We start from the raw sequence: 16,145 nt of genomic DNA, 5'->3' as shown, positions 1-16,145 counted from the left end.
AAAGCACCAAAGTTAACTACGGTGTAAATTGTCTGATGTACACAGACTGCTCTGGCTTACTGGCTTATATTTTATGTAATCTTAAAAATACTCATTACTGAATGAATAAATAAATTCAGTTTATTAAATTAGATATTCTTTCAATAAATACAGATCCTGAGATCACAATTTGTCCCACTTCATTTTTTCACATTATTTCCTCCTCCTTCTGTTGTCACCTTTACTTCAGTCAACATCAAGTTCACRTAAGATTTGAAAAGTCACTGTTTGCTTTCATTCTATCTGTCTGCTTTTATCAAGATTCTCATTTTGCTTGCATGCTGCCCCGTGTTTCTTGACAAATTGTTCATAAAAAAGCATAAATATAAGTATCTTTGTTAACTTTAGGCCAGTCGAYAAAATATGTTTACATTTTCAGTACTTTATAGCAGCAAGTTTGATAAAGATTGGCAAAAATGACAGAATTTAATTTGAAGTTTGGAGCTCTTCAATTGGAGTTTGAAGTTTGGATTAAATGACAGTATCACAATCTTCTGAAGAAAGAATAMTTTCAATATACAAATGCAAATATAGATACTAAGCCTTTTGAAATGGAAGGTGCTGGTCCTAAATTGCCTATGAATATGAATTTGTTTGCTTTGCTTTGTTTATATTAAATAAGTCAGTAATTTTCTCTTGCTTTTTATGTATTCTTGAATTAAAGTAAGAAATGCAAAGATTGTAGTCATTCGAGAGGGATTCTTAGCAAGCATAAATTTGTGTAGCTCCTTTGATTGCAACAAAATTGCTCTGCATTGAGCCTACTACCTGCATATCATCAGAGGRTAATATGTACTTTGTATTTTTCTCAGATATAGACAGTTGTATAGCCATATGTTTAAGCACCCAAGCAGAACTACTGTTTAGACAAAAGACAGTATTTCACAAAAGACACAGGTTAGAGAGAGCATTATATTACTTTCAAAGAGCAAAACCTACCTGAGATGACACAAAATAATATAACCAAAATGTTCCCTTTTTTAAAGTTGTTCAAGGTTGTTCACTTTATTATTAATAAAAATATAATTTTCTACAATTGTAATTTTTGTAAGGAATTAGTCTTACTAATGAATTCATAACTATTCCAGCTCTTAAGTCATCTTTAATATTACAAATACATATATGCATATGTGGTTCATGCAACCACATGTACACACATATGACAGTAATTCTAAGAAATCAGACCTGTAGTCAATTATTGATCAAAGAAGCAAGTTAGATTTCCTCATTTGCTCTCAAACAGCTTCATGTTTCACCCATTGCAAATGTGAAATAATTTGTGTGGGCTTTGGTCCCTGTCACCCAACTCATTTGATTTTCTCTCTTTGCATTTATGAAGTGCTGAAACCATRTGCACAAGAACTAGTGCTCAGTGTTGGTTGAGAGTCTTCATCAGATGATTGGTCTCAATAACAACTAGTGAATTCTTTCCAAGATGATGTATTGGCCAAAAAAATTATATAGGCTGGTACTGCTCAAGGTGTCAGGATTCCATAATCCTGGTCCTGTTCTTTCCCTTGTTCCACGGGGGCTGCATATAGGCAAGACTGTTCTGCAGCACAGCCCTCATTGGAGGTCCTCTGGTCGGGAGAATACAGTGATCAGGTGGAAGATCTGGTCCTTCTGTGTCCACATGCCAAATTTTCTTTTGGAGAAGAATGATGCGGGAGGGAGCGATGGTCTCACACAGTGGACAGTGAGGTGTTGTAAGGAGATTTCCCAGTCAGGGCCARCCAGCAGTTCTTGTCACAGTGTCTCATAGGTAGATGAGACCTGTCATGCAGGGTGAGCTTGTAGAGGTTCTCTAATTTCCCAAGTCTGGAACACAAGAACAGCAACTGCTCAATTATTTAGGGTGGGAGAAGTATTTCAATACCAAAAGCGAAAGAATTTGCAGAAAAGTGAGTTATTGAAGAACATATGGTCAACTCCAAACAGAAAAATTAGATCAAGCAATGTTCTTGAGTTTCTCAAGACAGCTGGATTACATAGCTTCAGGAAAGGATTTGCCGGGACGCAAAGAGAGAGGGTGTTTTGTGTCATAACGCCAAAGAAAACAATCACATAGTCTTGCTTGTGAGCATCCAGTATCATRAAAGCTGCCTGGAGCTACGGATTTCAGCAAAGCCTCCAGCAGCTGGGCTGAGGGAGCTTTCCTCCTCCCCACTATATGGGAAGAAAAGTTCTTCCACATGTCAATGTCAGGAACCACCAAAGGCAGAAGGAGCTTTAGAGAGTTTCTGCCTAGCCTGGCAAACAGTCCAAAACCTCATGCTGTTCCTTTTACTACGTTTACTTTTGCTAGTTATTTCAGTTRTTTCAGTTCTCCTGTTTACTTTTATGGCCATACTTAAAGAATGGTCAAAGTTATGATGATTCTTCATGACTACTGTGATAAATATCTTTTGCCCTTAACAAGATCATGATGCTTCCTTGGAAATCTGAGAGAAACCATTTGAGAGTCACGGAATGACTTCTGAGGCTTTTTAGTGGTTTTGACTATTCAGTGATACCAGGCCTTCAATACCAGGCCTGGTCGTGGATGCCTGGTATCCCCAGGTGGCTGTTGACAACATGTCTAGAGGAACTACCGCACATATTGAAGATGAGGAAAGAAAAAGATCATTTTTTGTCTTTGACTCCCTGTGATTTCATATCATAACCTTCAGTGTAGCCTAAATCTGTCTTAAACATCATTTCCTTGGGCTTATTTTCCTCTTGGAGTTATTTTCTTTAGATAATGTCTTTAGATAACAACACAATATGAAGATTTAATGCAGTTGGAGAAGAACCAAAGTTGAGGTATATTCTCTTGAGCAAGGCCAAGTTTCTTCTTGTGCCTAGATCTGTAATATAACGTCCTATATCCTGCAAAATATTACTGCTGTTATGCTTTTATGAGATGGAGTATTGAATGCAGGTGGCACACAGCACAATTCTCATAAAACCCATGAAATTTGGCTAATTTCTTTGAGGCTGCTCTGGGAAAGTAATGCGGAGTCCTAGACATTACTGGTAACATTATTTCTGTTTTCAGTTTGGATGATTTGTCGTAAGCAGAATTCCTTGAAATGCAGTTTTATAATCTGAAAAGACCAGGTTCCAAACCATACCAACGCATTGCCATAATTAGATAGATATTATTATCAAATAGTTGAGAAATTATTGTATCCATGTGTGTTTTTAAATGTTGTTGTATAGAGTGTATATGAATGACCTCAGTAGCATATGAAAGTGAACTTATGTGATGGAGCCCAGAGCTTTGGACAGGAGAGTCCTGCAGTGTATGGGGGCAGAAACCAGAGGCCCCGGGGCTGTACCCACAAATGACAAACTACTTATATAAAGTATTACTTGTTCCTCATATAGAAGCTGCACCCAGCTGGTAGTATAAGTAAAACTGTCTTTAAAATACGTTTAAGACTACAGGAAAAACAAACAGTTGTGCAGGCGCCGTCCCTCAGGATCGGGTCTGATAGCCCGTATTGCAGAGCTGTGTTTATCGGCTTTGACTGTCATTAAGGGGGTTGTAGTTGGGTTCCGATGGTTATGTTTGATTRCGCTAGTTACCTGCCTTCGGGACTGACTGTTGAGATCCATTAAATTTGAAATATATACAATTGTGTCATAGAGACTTGCTGTATGATTGTACACACTTAGCAGGGGATTCAGTTCTGTAGGGGCTCAGATCTGCTGTTAAAAAGGCTCTGGACTTAAAAAAAAAAGGAGGAGGGAGAAAAAAAAATAAAGGGTGTTAACAGTAGTTCTTCTGAGAWAATTTTTGTTTACCAGTGTGAAAATAAGTACTGTCAGTTCATAAAATTCAGTTTCAAATATTACCTCTTTGTCTTCAAAAGAAATGTGAAAGCCTCCCTGCATGGTTACAGTGTTTGGACATTCACGAGTATTTCAGTGAGGTCTGAGTAACTTTTATCAAAATGATAAGTACTCCAAACATTCCTGGTTTAAGAAAAATGTTAATTTAGTTTATAGTAGTGTATCAAGGAGGAAGATAGTGGAAGATTTTGGAAAAATGATCCTATTCCTTCTGGTGATGAGACCACGCTTGACAAATATACACAGTGATTAGGCAAGTAACAAATGGGGCTGTTAAAAACCATGAAATATCTTCTTGATACTCACTTATCACCTTATTGGGGCCAGACTGCTCTCATAATTAGGAACTTCCCTGTATCTCCTCACTTTCTTCACACATGGGGATCTAGTGTGAATGACACAAGCTCTTCATCCTTGCTATCCTATCTGTTTAAACAAATGTAATGGGTATAACCATCCCATATGTTGTCACTATTTTGACTAATTATAATTGCTCAATATGGGAAATACCAAGTGTTTTTATTTCTTAGCCTTTTGCCAGCAACTGATTTTCTGGTACTGGAATAGCACTAAGATTTTCTCATGGTCCAGTTAGGGTTCTCCAGCCTCCCCTAACATCATTTCCATGGTCTAATATATCTTATTCCATGGTCTAATATATCTAATATATCTAATATATCTAATATATCTAATATATGTCTCAAGAAAAGTGTTGAGGGTCATTCCTCTGAATACATGGCAGCAGTGTGTAAAGCACTGTAGATGGAGAAGCCATATGGGACTACAGGGACTATTATGTAGATGTAAGGTGCAGTTACTACTGATATTAGGTTCATCACGGATTTAGGTTTAGATGATTGGCTGGTCTGCTTAAGTAAGTCATATAGATAATCCAGGGAGTATTACCTGTCCTGTCTTCCTCAGTACTTGTACAAAGGAGGAATTCTTGAGAATAACTGTACACTGACGCTGTCTTCCCAAAGATATGTATAATATATACTCCCAGGAAGAGCTGCTGTGTTTACGTTCACCAAAATCTGTCACCAAAAAAAAAAAAAGAAAGAAAGAAAAAGAAAAAATCACAGAATGCATTTTCCTGTCCAAAAAAAAAAAAAAANGTATAAGACACAATTCAAATCCCACCTTTAAACCTCTACCGAGAAAAACACAGTAACTATATTTATAGAAGAATATGCGTAGCTTTTCTTTAGAGAAATTTGGAAGCATTTCAATTTCTTTCCTTGGTATAAATCTCACAAGAGGTTAATGATTTCTGAAAGTGTATTGCTTAAGAAAAAAAAATCTTGATCATCCTCATGTGGAAGGATACTTTATTCTAAAGAATCATTTTGAACATGCAACAAATTGATGAAATTGTAGTACAAAACCTTTAATGCATTAGAATGATTACATTTGGAAATCATTATGTATACAAGTAGTTATTACAGAAATAGCCTTCTTTGTCAAGTATTCTTAGCGTAGAAGTAATCAGCATCCTTTCCCATTAATTGTTTGAGAACTCTGAAATCTTTAATGAGGTTTTTACGGAAGGATTTCAGTCAAATGCAAATGATTCACTGAAGCACTTAATCATAAGACAAATAGTGATTCTTTAGTAAGGTTTTTTATTATTCACTGTAATAAATGTAGCATGTTAACTGTAGATATGCAGCTAACTATTTTTCAGTTAGTTTTTTCATGGYATTTTTCTTTAAAGATTCATTGTTAGTCAGAAATTCTCGTAATGGCTGTGCTGTGAAAGAAATTTCCTGACAGATGTCAAGAAATCTGTGCCTGATACAGCTTCAAATAGATTTTTTCCCTTTGAGCATTCAAAAAATGAACTTGTTTCTTATGGTCAATAGGAACATATATTTTTCAGCAGATATTGACAATCAAATATTACCCTTTTTCCACAGGTCTGATTACAACAACATCAAGAAAATTGGATCGGGAACAGCAAGCAGAGCATTTTCTGGAGGTAAGATTAAGTGGAGAATATGTGTTAAAAGGTTAACTTATTTTTGGATTTTAAAATCATTTCTTCCTCTTCCAAGAAAGTGGAATTCTCCCTTCTCTGGATATGTGAAAGATTCACACAAAGATGGGAATTGCTGGATTATAATGAAGAAATAATGTATGTGGCAATTCATGAGCACTTGAACAACAGAAGAAATACTCAAAACGTTTGCTTTCCACCTCTGATCTTATATCATAGCCTATCATAGCCCTTGAATCTTACTCTTCTTTCCCTATTTGTAACAAAGGTTTAGAGTATTTTGAGGGAAAAGAGTTTGGGYACTTTCTTGGTCGATTGGTTGGTTGGGGTTTTTTTCACAGTTGGTGACATCTCATCCTAAATATCTCTATTAATTTATGAGACCCTTCCTATGCCAACATTTCTATAAAGACAGAGCTTTATGCACTCTGAGTAATCCGAAGGTTGTGTCTGGAACTGTTTTCAATCCCTGAAGTTAAACTCCGATCAGTCAAATCTCAGATGTATTGTAAAAAATATTTTTTTGTTTTTTATATTATCATCAGAATCAAATGTTTCACTTATTGAGACAACTAACAACAGTTTTCAATCAAAATGTTGCCATCTAATAAGGGCATCTCAGTCATTTTTCTGGACCTAATCTATTTTTACATGAATGTTTTGCTTTATAAATGGCTCACATACATACACTTATATGAATATTACTCATGGAGTACYGTACCTGTATACTATTGGTTTTCCTACATGATTTTTCTTTCACATTGCTCTACATTGTKGTAAATGTTCTTCTTTGGGTTGGTGGTCCTATATTCTGTTCCATTGTCAATTTGTGAAGCAAGGAATAAAAGAGAACCATATTGAAATSAGTCAGATCTGCTGTGTATTTTAGGGAAGTGCCTAAAATCTGTGCAAGATATATTTGGACATATTGCATACAGGAAAAAAAAAATAGTTTCTAGTTAAATCATTATTTGTGATTGAAACATACATCAGAATATACTTTTAGATATCCCGTGGTTATTTTTATTTGCTAGAAATTCAAAATGATTTTGGCGTAGAGCAGAACGTAGTATAGAAGGGTTAATTTATTAGTTGACCTGCTGATTTTTTTCCTGATAGTTCACTAGATAGACAAACAGATCTTTTCAGCTCCTAATGAAATGTCAACCATTGCCGCCCCTTAGAAGACAAGTTACCTGGTATCAACCCACATAAACTGCTACTGTTTCAGAACTAAGCTCTCCAAAACCTGTGCAATTTTTATGACACTCTCGCAACGTTTTGTAGAATGCCGGGTTCTCCATGTGTGTAATTAACCCCCTGGGGAGGCTTTAATTGCTGAGACAACCGCAGTCTCCCAGACGGACAGTATTTCCCTTCCAGCTTCATTTCATACATTTCCTCCAGTTCAGTCTGCCTAGTATGAAAAGGAGTAAATTTGGCCCCCTTTGAAAAGCTCTGATTAGTGCTAGGCCTGTGCTCCCGTTTGCCTAGTACATGCATAAGACATTGACAGACCCTTCCCACAGACAACTTTTTAATTATTTGTAATAAGCCTCTTTTTTTCAACCTGAATTTGACAGCAGTTCTATATCCATAAAGTCCAGTGCTTACTGAGCAAATTTTCCTGTTAAGTGATTTGTTCAGAACCTTGTGATGGGAAGGTTGGAGCAACTGCAGCTGCATATGGCCTCTTCATCACCTTGATGAACAAGGGCAGGAGGTTAGTGGTTTCCCAGTGCAGGCTTTCCCTGGGCACCCYTGAAGATGGAATAGAGACCAGGCTCCTAAATCATTCAGTCAGTTTTGAAAATTGTACCCATAGCATCTCTCCAGTCTTTGACATGACGCTTACATTTCGCACTGTAGATTTATATATAAATTCTAACAAGTGCAAAACTTGTCTCATTAGGGGCTCTATAAAGAATTAGAATAGTTGCTAAAAACCATGGTCAGAACTTTGAACTTCTTTAAAACTGTGATAAGGTAACTGAACACAATAGGTTTAAATAGGTTTAAAAAGATAGGCTTAACCTTCTAAGCTTCATCGTGCACCATAATTAATGAGAAGTGAGAGCAGAGCATTGACTTAGTGCTCCTAATTTGTAGCCWACTCAGTGCTATCAAAATAGTAACTGCCTCTCAAATGCCTCACTTTGGTAGTAAATCAGTATATACAAGTCGCAGTATATACAAGCCTTCCTGCTGTGCTGCTCGGTATAGCTCTGAGAAGGATGTCAGTAACAGTGCAAGGGGTTATAATGAAGATAAATTTGTATATCTGATGTAAGTGTCAAAATACATGGACTGAATGAAGCATATTGGTTTCTGTTTACTGTAAGTACACTAACAGAGGAGGCAATAAGCGGTGTTACATGGTGTGTATTTATAAGCAGTAATTAGAAGGACGCATAATTACGTGCTGTAATTGTAGCCTTCTGAAAAGAAATCAAATTTCCACGCGTTTTAATAGGAAGTTGTAATTGTAAGGGGAAATTTGGTGGAAGCATTATCATTTTTCCATTTAGAATTTGGTCTGGAACGTCACAGGAAAGGTACATCTGGGGGGCTGGTGACAGCAGCTTTTGGGGGAAGACGGATAACGTTTTGAAATGTAGTATTTTAGGTAGYATTTTAGCAGTGCCTCTCTGATCTTCCCACAGGAACTGTGGCAATGGTTCAGCATTGAACCAGCACTGTGTATCCTGTCATCATCCTCTTTTTCTGTTTTCTCTAAAGTCTCCCATGCAAGAGCTCAGTAGATAAAACCTTATTCCCCTTTCGAGTGTATTCAGTTGGGCTGCAGCCCTCACTATTAGCGATGCCTAAAGTATGTGCTGCTTCCCCTGAACCTACAATGTTTTATAAAGAATATAAGCATCAGTATGGCAATATATACTCACGTATTTTCTGCAGAAGAATTATAACAGCCGGAGTTCTCTGGATTTATGTGGCTGAATTCTGTTTTACAAAACACTGATTGTTTAAATCCTGGTTCACAAATCCATGTAAGCCTTTGTTCATGGAGCTTTAGCAATACCTACATTTGGCAAAGAAAGGTACATTTTTCCTTGGTGATATACTAGTGATTGGGGTAAAAGTTGAACATTTTGTCTGAGATTTAAATCACTTCAAAGGCACATGCCTTTCTTTTTTTATAGCATTGAAGCCAAGATGATGCAAGAGAAATTAAAAAAATAGGCAGCCTACTATTCCCAGCTTGAATTTAAAATTCTACGCTTTCCAGAAGTAAGAAAATAAGTGATCTGTTTTCGTTATTTCAAGGATGCCTAAAAGGAATTTGTAGCAGAAAAATAAGCGCAGGGAGAGACGCTTCTGAAAAAGCAGTGCAAGCAATAACAGGATGTCAACTGTGCCTGGCAACGCTTTGAACTTCAGGGCCAACTGCGAAGGGGAGGAAAAAACAAGGAAAGGAAAAGGAGAAGGGAAGCCTGATTTCAAAAAAAGGGAAGAAAGAAAAGAGTTCTTAGAAATCCCACGCGAGTCATTCTCCGACTKTGCCATTCTGGGGGCTTTGGCGGGGCAGTTGGGTGCAGTGGTGGAGCAGAAACCAGTGTCCACAGCGTTTCACAGCACGTCCTGAGGATGCCACATCATTGCAGGTTTCCTCCAGGGCACTGAGTCCTTTSGGAGCTGCTCTTCTGCACCAGCTTTCTCCAAATGCAGGGGTTGCATTTGCCCTTGCCCTCCTGCTCYGCTTTGCTTTATTCTCGTCTGGTTTTCCCTTTGTTGAGTTGCTGTTTTCAGAAGTAGCCACTAACTTTCCAAAGACGGGAGATGACCTCGGGTTAAGACTGTCTTTCAGAGCCAGATTTACATATGACATTGCCCACTGCTTCCCGTGTGTATTGAGGCATAAATTCTTACACAGCAGAACGAGGAGGAAATCTCGGTGTGATTACATCTGCCTGCAGTGATAAGTGGGCCCATAGATTGGACTATCATCTCTAAGTAATGTGACCCAATAAGATGAACAGTTAACAAGTCCATCCCTGGAAATACTGCTAGTTCAGTTACTAATTGAGGTTGCTCTCTGGGCAAGAGATAYGGATGAGAATTTTAAACTGCAGAATTAAGGCATGATGTTTTTGCRGAGTATCCTCTTTTCTTTAATTACTATAAATTTCAAAAGCTCTCAGATGTTCTATTATTTTAAATAGCAACTTGAGAATAACATTCATCACATAGCCTAAGCATCAGAAAGACTGAGTTTAATAACATTTTTTATTCATGCATAAGGGGCCTTAATTTTGCTTTGTTATTAAATAAAAAAAAAACTAATAAGAGGACAAAATGAGTGTGAATTAAAAAATAAAACTCTATTTAAATTCATTATAATTCTGTGTGAAATTCAGATACTCAATGAGAAATGTACACACAGCTCTAATAACATAGCCAAAGGTGAAGGGCAAGAGTGGGGCTGAGGGAGCGTCATCCCTGAGGATGCTTTGCTTGGGTTTTGCMCCTGCTTATTGTTGGTTTCAGTCTTTTATTTTTTAGATATTGTTCGTCTAATCCTTTAGCCGTCTCAGGATTAGATTCCCTTGGAAGTGTTTTAGATGTGCTATCACCAAGGTGATGTCAGGAAAACACACACACTGCTGACTGTTTAATTAGTGCATCATTTATATCCAGAATATCTGATTCTGGCCTCTGCTGGAGACTGCATTAACAATGTGGCTAATCCATAGGAAAGTTCTTACATGGCAGAATTTTAGTTCAACAGTGGAAAAACTTAGGCGTGTTTGGTAATTCATTCTATTGATTCCAGATACAAATAGTAATGAAGAAAAGCAGTCCTCGTTTCTATGCTTAATGAACTTCTTAAAGCAAAAAAATTCAAAATTTAACAGGCAAAGCATGGATATTTGACAGTTACAGAGATAAAAGTCAACTGTTTTATAGAGTTTTTTGTAAGTGTATTGTAAGTGTCTTTATTTTGTATGTGTTTTTTTTAATTATTATGAAAATAAAAGGCATAGTTCATTTATTGTTTGATCACTGCTTAGCTCATAAAAGAGATCTGATTTTTCTGAGTTCTTCAATATATATGATGGCAGATTCATCATCCACAGTTGAATGCTGTCTGTCTTCCACAAGATTATATGTCACCAGATGATGAGTGTGTGTAGGAAGTGCCAGGGAGGTGTTGTATGATCCAGGTTTTAGTACTTAGTAGTTTCTTAGATAAAATGTTACGGTTTTGTCCAGGATAAAGGTACAGATAATTCTGCAAATTCTGAATCCAGGTTCAGATTTTGAAGAGATCAGAGTTGTCCTGGCCAGTTGCTGTGGTTGACGTACTATTCCCTCTTATAGTTGTTGAGTCTCTTTAGAGTATCACATTCCTGGTTACCTTAAGGCTTTGTCTTATTTAAGGMGTAATTTGCCTATGTCAGGAGTTTGCAGAGGGACCAGAGCTTGTCCTACAGATTTCATGAATCACTGACCTGAACAGGCGGGTCATGAAATGAAGAAATCCAATTGCACAAGCACAGTGCTATAGYGTTTTTCATGCTGGAGAATCAAATGGATTCTTTTAGAATCTTCCTTKGGACCCGCAGCAATCCAGCAGCTGGTCTTGGCTTTAAACATCTCATCACACGCAAGCATGGAAGGAGCTACTCAGCACATAGGCTTCTTGCACTGGGAAATCAGCCACTTCCATCTCTTTTGAAGGCACAGCAGAAAAGATGGAGTTGTGCCAGGGAACAAATCCTGCCCGCAGGCTGCCACCCTGCAAAGTCCTCAGCATCTCTGGGGAGCTGAGACATGTGTCAGTGTTTTCTGAACCCTCTGGACCTAATTAAGATTTCACTGCACTTAGCATTCCGGAGCTGTGCATTGAGCAGTGCAAGGAGGCCACGTTTTGCAGTGGTAACTGCCTCAGGTGGGCGCGGGCGACATACGCTAACGCTGCAGAGTGGAGGTGTCTGGCCAGCACTTTGATTCAATAGTTTAAGGAGAAGGGCAGATTGGATCCCCCATCCAGACTGATCAGGACAGAAAACATTCCCATGTCACCTAATGCTCCTGTCGACTTRGAGCTTCACTGCCCTCATTAGATTTGAACTTTACATGTCTGTAGATGTAAAGATAGGCTTTATTTCAACAACACTGGGTTTGCTGCAGGATTTTCCTTCCTTTGTTGCYTTTCCTTTAACTTACTTGAGACACTGTTAACAAAAAGCTTCCATGTCTTAGCAATGTTTGGAAGTAGGTGAGATAAAAGTAATCAAAAACGAACCCAACGCCTGTGTCATCTGTTCACTCAACTAGGGAATGGCAGCGCATTGGATCAGTACAAATGGGATGCAAGCGTCTTTTGAAAACACCAAACATTATTGTATAGTTTGAAAATGAGCTCTGAACCCATGTGTTAAATACACATTTACAGAATAAGACAGGGAAAGATGTACTAATGCTTTTCCTTCTCGTTTTATAAATCATTTCTTAAAGGTAAGCTTGTGTCGGCAAGTTCTATGCTTAATTTATACCAAGTTCTTCTCTGTCAGGATTTTGGAGTTCTTTCTAATGGCATTTTCTTTCTGATGAATTAGCTCACAGATTAGCTCAGGGTTCACAGGTTTTTGCTTCATTGTATGTTTCTTAAGATCTGTAGCTCTCTCTTTTTTTTTTTTTTTTTTTTTATTGATTGGAGCCCACCTACCAAGCCCAAATTGGTTTGCTATCTCCTTTCACGGTGTCTCCTAAGAGCCCATTGCCACGCTCCATGCTCTACCAGACAAAGCATCATTGTGAAGGGTATGCTGCTTTACCAAACCTTCACATTTGTTTTGTGAATGTACCAATGTTCTAATCTTCTGCAAAACCAGCAGGAGACCTCTCGCATGACTTGAAGCTGTTCTCGATGTGGAGAGTCTTTGTGCTATCTGAAGCATGTCTGTTTTAGTGCCATATCATGTTTTCTGTGACATTTACAGTAGCCATCAGCTGCCAGACTGTTAATTCATGTCTATAAATGTATAGGCACATGAGCATGCATGCACACATACATTTTATGGATGTCCCCATTTTCTGGCTTCCTAGCTAAGGCAGAACTGAGCATTTAATGCAGGAGAGCAGCTTCTTCCTCGCCAAGAAATACCTTGCATCTATACAAAATCCTATCTGAGCATAGTCTGGATTTTCTTGGGAAATCCTCAYATATATGCTTTAATTAATGAAGCATTTTAAAATGTGCATTTACAAAATGTGCCTTTGCAGAAATTTTACAGTCATTTGTCTTTTTTTTTTTTTTCTTGGATGATCTATACTCAACTGTTCATAATTCATGCTTGTTGTCTCTTTAGGAAAGTTTAAGATATTTTTGAAAGCATCCTTAAAATCCCTCCTGTGCTCCTAATAGGACTGTCACGCAGCACCAAGTCTAACCACTCTGCAAACAAATCCATGCAAACCCAACCAGCCCACGGTTCAACCACCCTGCAGCCAAATCCTACCAAATGCAGCCGCCCAACAGGCGACCTTCCTCATGCACCAGGCATCTGGAGGAGGATGCTTGGTCTTGAGAAGATACAGGGATAAAATGTCAGAAAAGAGAGAAGCTAGAACTACTCTTCCTTCTGGCGAGTTCAGTCAGTCTTTATTATCTTCCTTACAGTGTCAATCCTCATTCTCCATTACAGTTGTCATCCTTATTGCTGAGCTCTGCTCCCAAGAGTCTGTGTATCTGGTATCACATAATCCATTTTTTTTAACACTTTTTCTTTTTTTTGGGGGGGGGGAGGGATGTGCCCATCTTGCTAATGTTCTCCATCTCTGCAGTCTCATGATTTCTAATGTTGATGACATATTAAAAGCTTCTTTCCCAAAACCGCTCCCCTACATCAGACAGTGGGTGAGAATTTCTTCTTTCTCTGGTGTTCCTGGAATATACTGTGATTTTCTTTGAGTCCCATAACATTTCTTAACAGCTTTCTCACTATAACCTTTAATGCCTTTCAGTGCATCATATTTCCCTCTATATCTGTTCTTTTATCTGACCAGATTGTCCCCTCTGCGACATAAGCCTTTAGCATTGTATTTGAGCAAAAAGACATAAAAGAAAGGGTAGGAAATAACATTCAAAAACATGAGGGTCTGCATTTTTTTTTAATGTATTCTAAAATAATTTCTTATGGCAAAGTGCATTTTTATGAAATGTAGAGAAATAAGATTTGAGTATTGAGCATAATTTGTAACATGACACAATTTAAAGTATTTACTCGAAGCCTGGAGGTAAGAAAATCAGGTTGAATCTAATCAGGTTGAGAATCAGTTTAATAAGCATATTTGACACTTTTTTTTTCTCCCTAAATATGTTATCATGGAACATGAGGATCTTAAGGCTTTTCTTATCTGACTTTCAGATTGATAATAATCAGAGACCAAACAATTCTTTGGCTTTTTTTGAAAATATGATTTAAATAGAAAACTATAAAGGCCCTAAAGCATCAAGTACTATGAAATCTGCCCTCAAAAGCAGTGTTTTTTTCTCCAAGACCGGCAAATTTCAGTTGTCAGGAAATAGATTAATCTCCTCATCTGAAATGCAGTATTGCTGTTTGTTAATGTCTCATGATACAGAAAAGTTGAAAATGTTATGCTAGTTCTAGAGAACATTTTGTGTTTTGGCAAAAAAAGGCACCTTCTTTGGCAAGGAATATTCTAAATATTGAAAAGCAGGGATTAATATGAATAATTGATCGCAAAAATGTCAGAATCAAAATAGTGTATTTTTTTTCTCATATTCCCCAGGAAAGTAAAAAATGCAAATATTACAGTATTAGACAATTTATGGCCTCAACTTTTCTGAAGAGCAATAAATAAATAAAATCTCAAGATCCAATAAATAGTTTAATACTTCGTATCACAGCCTCAAATGTATTTGTTTTTCTTTGAGGTTTGAAATATCTTTTTAACTATGATTTAAATAAAAATATGTTGCTAACCCTCAAGGTCAAACAGCTGTTTTATAGACTTAGTGTGAAAAAATAAAGAGTGTATTGCACATCCCAATAGAAGTCCAAAGTGAAAAGAATAAAATTGTTAGCTGATGTGTGTGAAGTTTACTTGAACGTCTTCTTGTCTTCCTTGGCAAAAACTCTTTTGTTAGAATGGACCTTCACAGTCCTCCCACTTTCCATGTGTGTTGCAGCTTTGGCCCTTTTTTTCTTGTGGAATTAGCTGCAGTAGTRAAGCTCAGCCTTGCAAACCTTATTGGCATTTAACAAGTACAGGTACAATTTAGGGTCTTGCAGTGTTTTTGTTGTTGTTGTTACAAATCATATAGCCCAACTGTTCAAAATCATTCTAGCCTTTACCGTATTACCTCAACCAGGAAATGATATTTGATAAAGTAAATAATATTTGCTTCCAAAGACTTCTCTTCAGGCATTTAATTCTCATAATACCCAACTTTCAGTGTGAAAGTATCAATTCAAATATGTGGCTTTTTTAATAAAATGACATCTGAAGCATACAGAAGAATCTGTTTTTGGAACAGCACTTGGGCTGCCTGGTGATAGATCAAACCAGTGATAGCACGCCTAATTTTCAGTAAGCTACTGAGCTACTGAAAGAAATCCTTGCTGCTGCAGCATGATGCTCAGCATGAGCTAATCATTTATCCTACTTCTTGACAGAGCAAATTATCCTACTCGGAGCTGTTGGCTGTTTTGAGAACCTGAGTTGATTCTTGCAGGGCTAATTTGGTCTCCCTTCCCTCCTCTCCACTCTCCGTCTAGACACAGAGACACCTCCAAACTTTGTAGCTTGAGAACCCCTCCTGTTTCTCTGCCTGTGTAATATGCTCCATTAGCCCTGAGCATCAGAAGCTGAATGAATTACAGGTTCATGCTCTGCTTTCTGAAGTTTCTTAAGCGTACAGATTCCCCAGGCTCATGTAGAAAGCAGGAGCTTCATCTTCTCTTGAGTCACGGTCTTTGTCCCACTGAGTCTGCAAGGTAAGATTCAGGTATTTTATCAGATCAATAATCTATGGATGAAACTCCTTCTAAAATGAGATGCAGTTCAAGAGAACAAGCATATTACCTGTATATTTTGTATATATTTTCCTAAATGAAGCCATGATGGAATGGATTCTGCAGGCCAGAACACCACATTCTCAGTAAAGGTCTGCATGCCTGACCCCTGCATTTGACCACCAGGATTAGCCCGCACGACTGATGTGTCTGATGACTCCCTGGCCAAGGGATCAAGCCTCATGTGCTGAGGCTGACAGAAC

At 37.8% G+C, this 16,145-nt stretch overlaps 1 protein-coding gene across 2 annotated transcripts in view; it reads left to right on the top strand.

Annotated features, from left to right (window-relative positions):
- The window catches only part of FAT3 (FAT atypical cadherin 3), a 324,123-nt gene that overhangs the window by 190,214 nt on the left and 117,764 nt on the right, over window positions 1–16,145 (top strand). For both annotated transcript variants that reach the window (XM_026052964.1, XM_026052963.1), the window contains exon 4: window positions 5,796–5,857. In XM_026052964.1, the coding sequence (XP_025908749.1) occupies window positions 5,796–5,857 (62 nt within the window). The remainder of the gene's footprint in view (window positions 1–5,795; window positions 5,858–16,145) is intronic.

This window comes from Nothoprocta perdicaria, unplaced genomic scaffold (genome assembly GCF_003342845.1).
Source record: "Nothoprocta perdicaria isolate Ctin4 unplaced genomic scaffold, notPer1 scaffold_94, whole genome shotgun sequence".
NCBI classification, from domain to species: domain Eukaryota; kingdom Metazoa; phylum Chordata; class Aves; order Tinamiformes; family Tinamidae; genus Nothoprocta; species Nothoprocta perdicaria.
The sequence above is the reverse complement of the archived record's forward strand: the minus strand, read 5'-3'. Positions and strand labels throughout refer to the sequence as shown.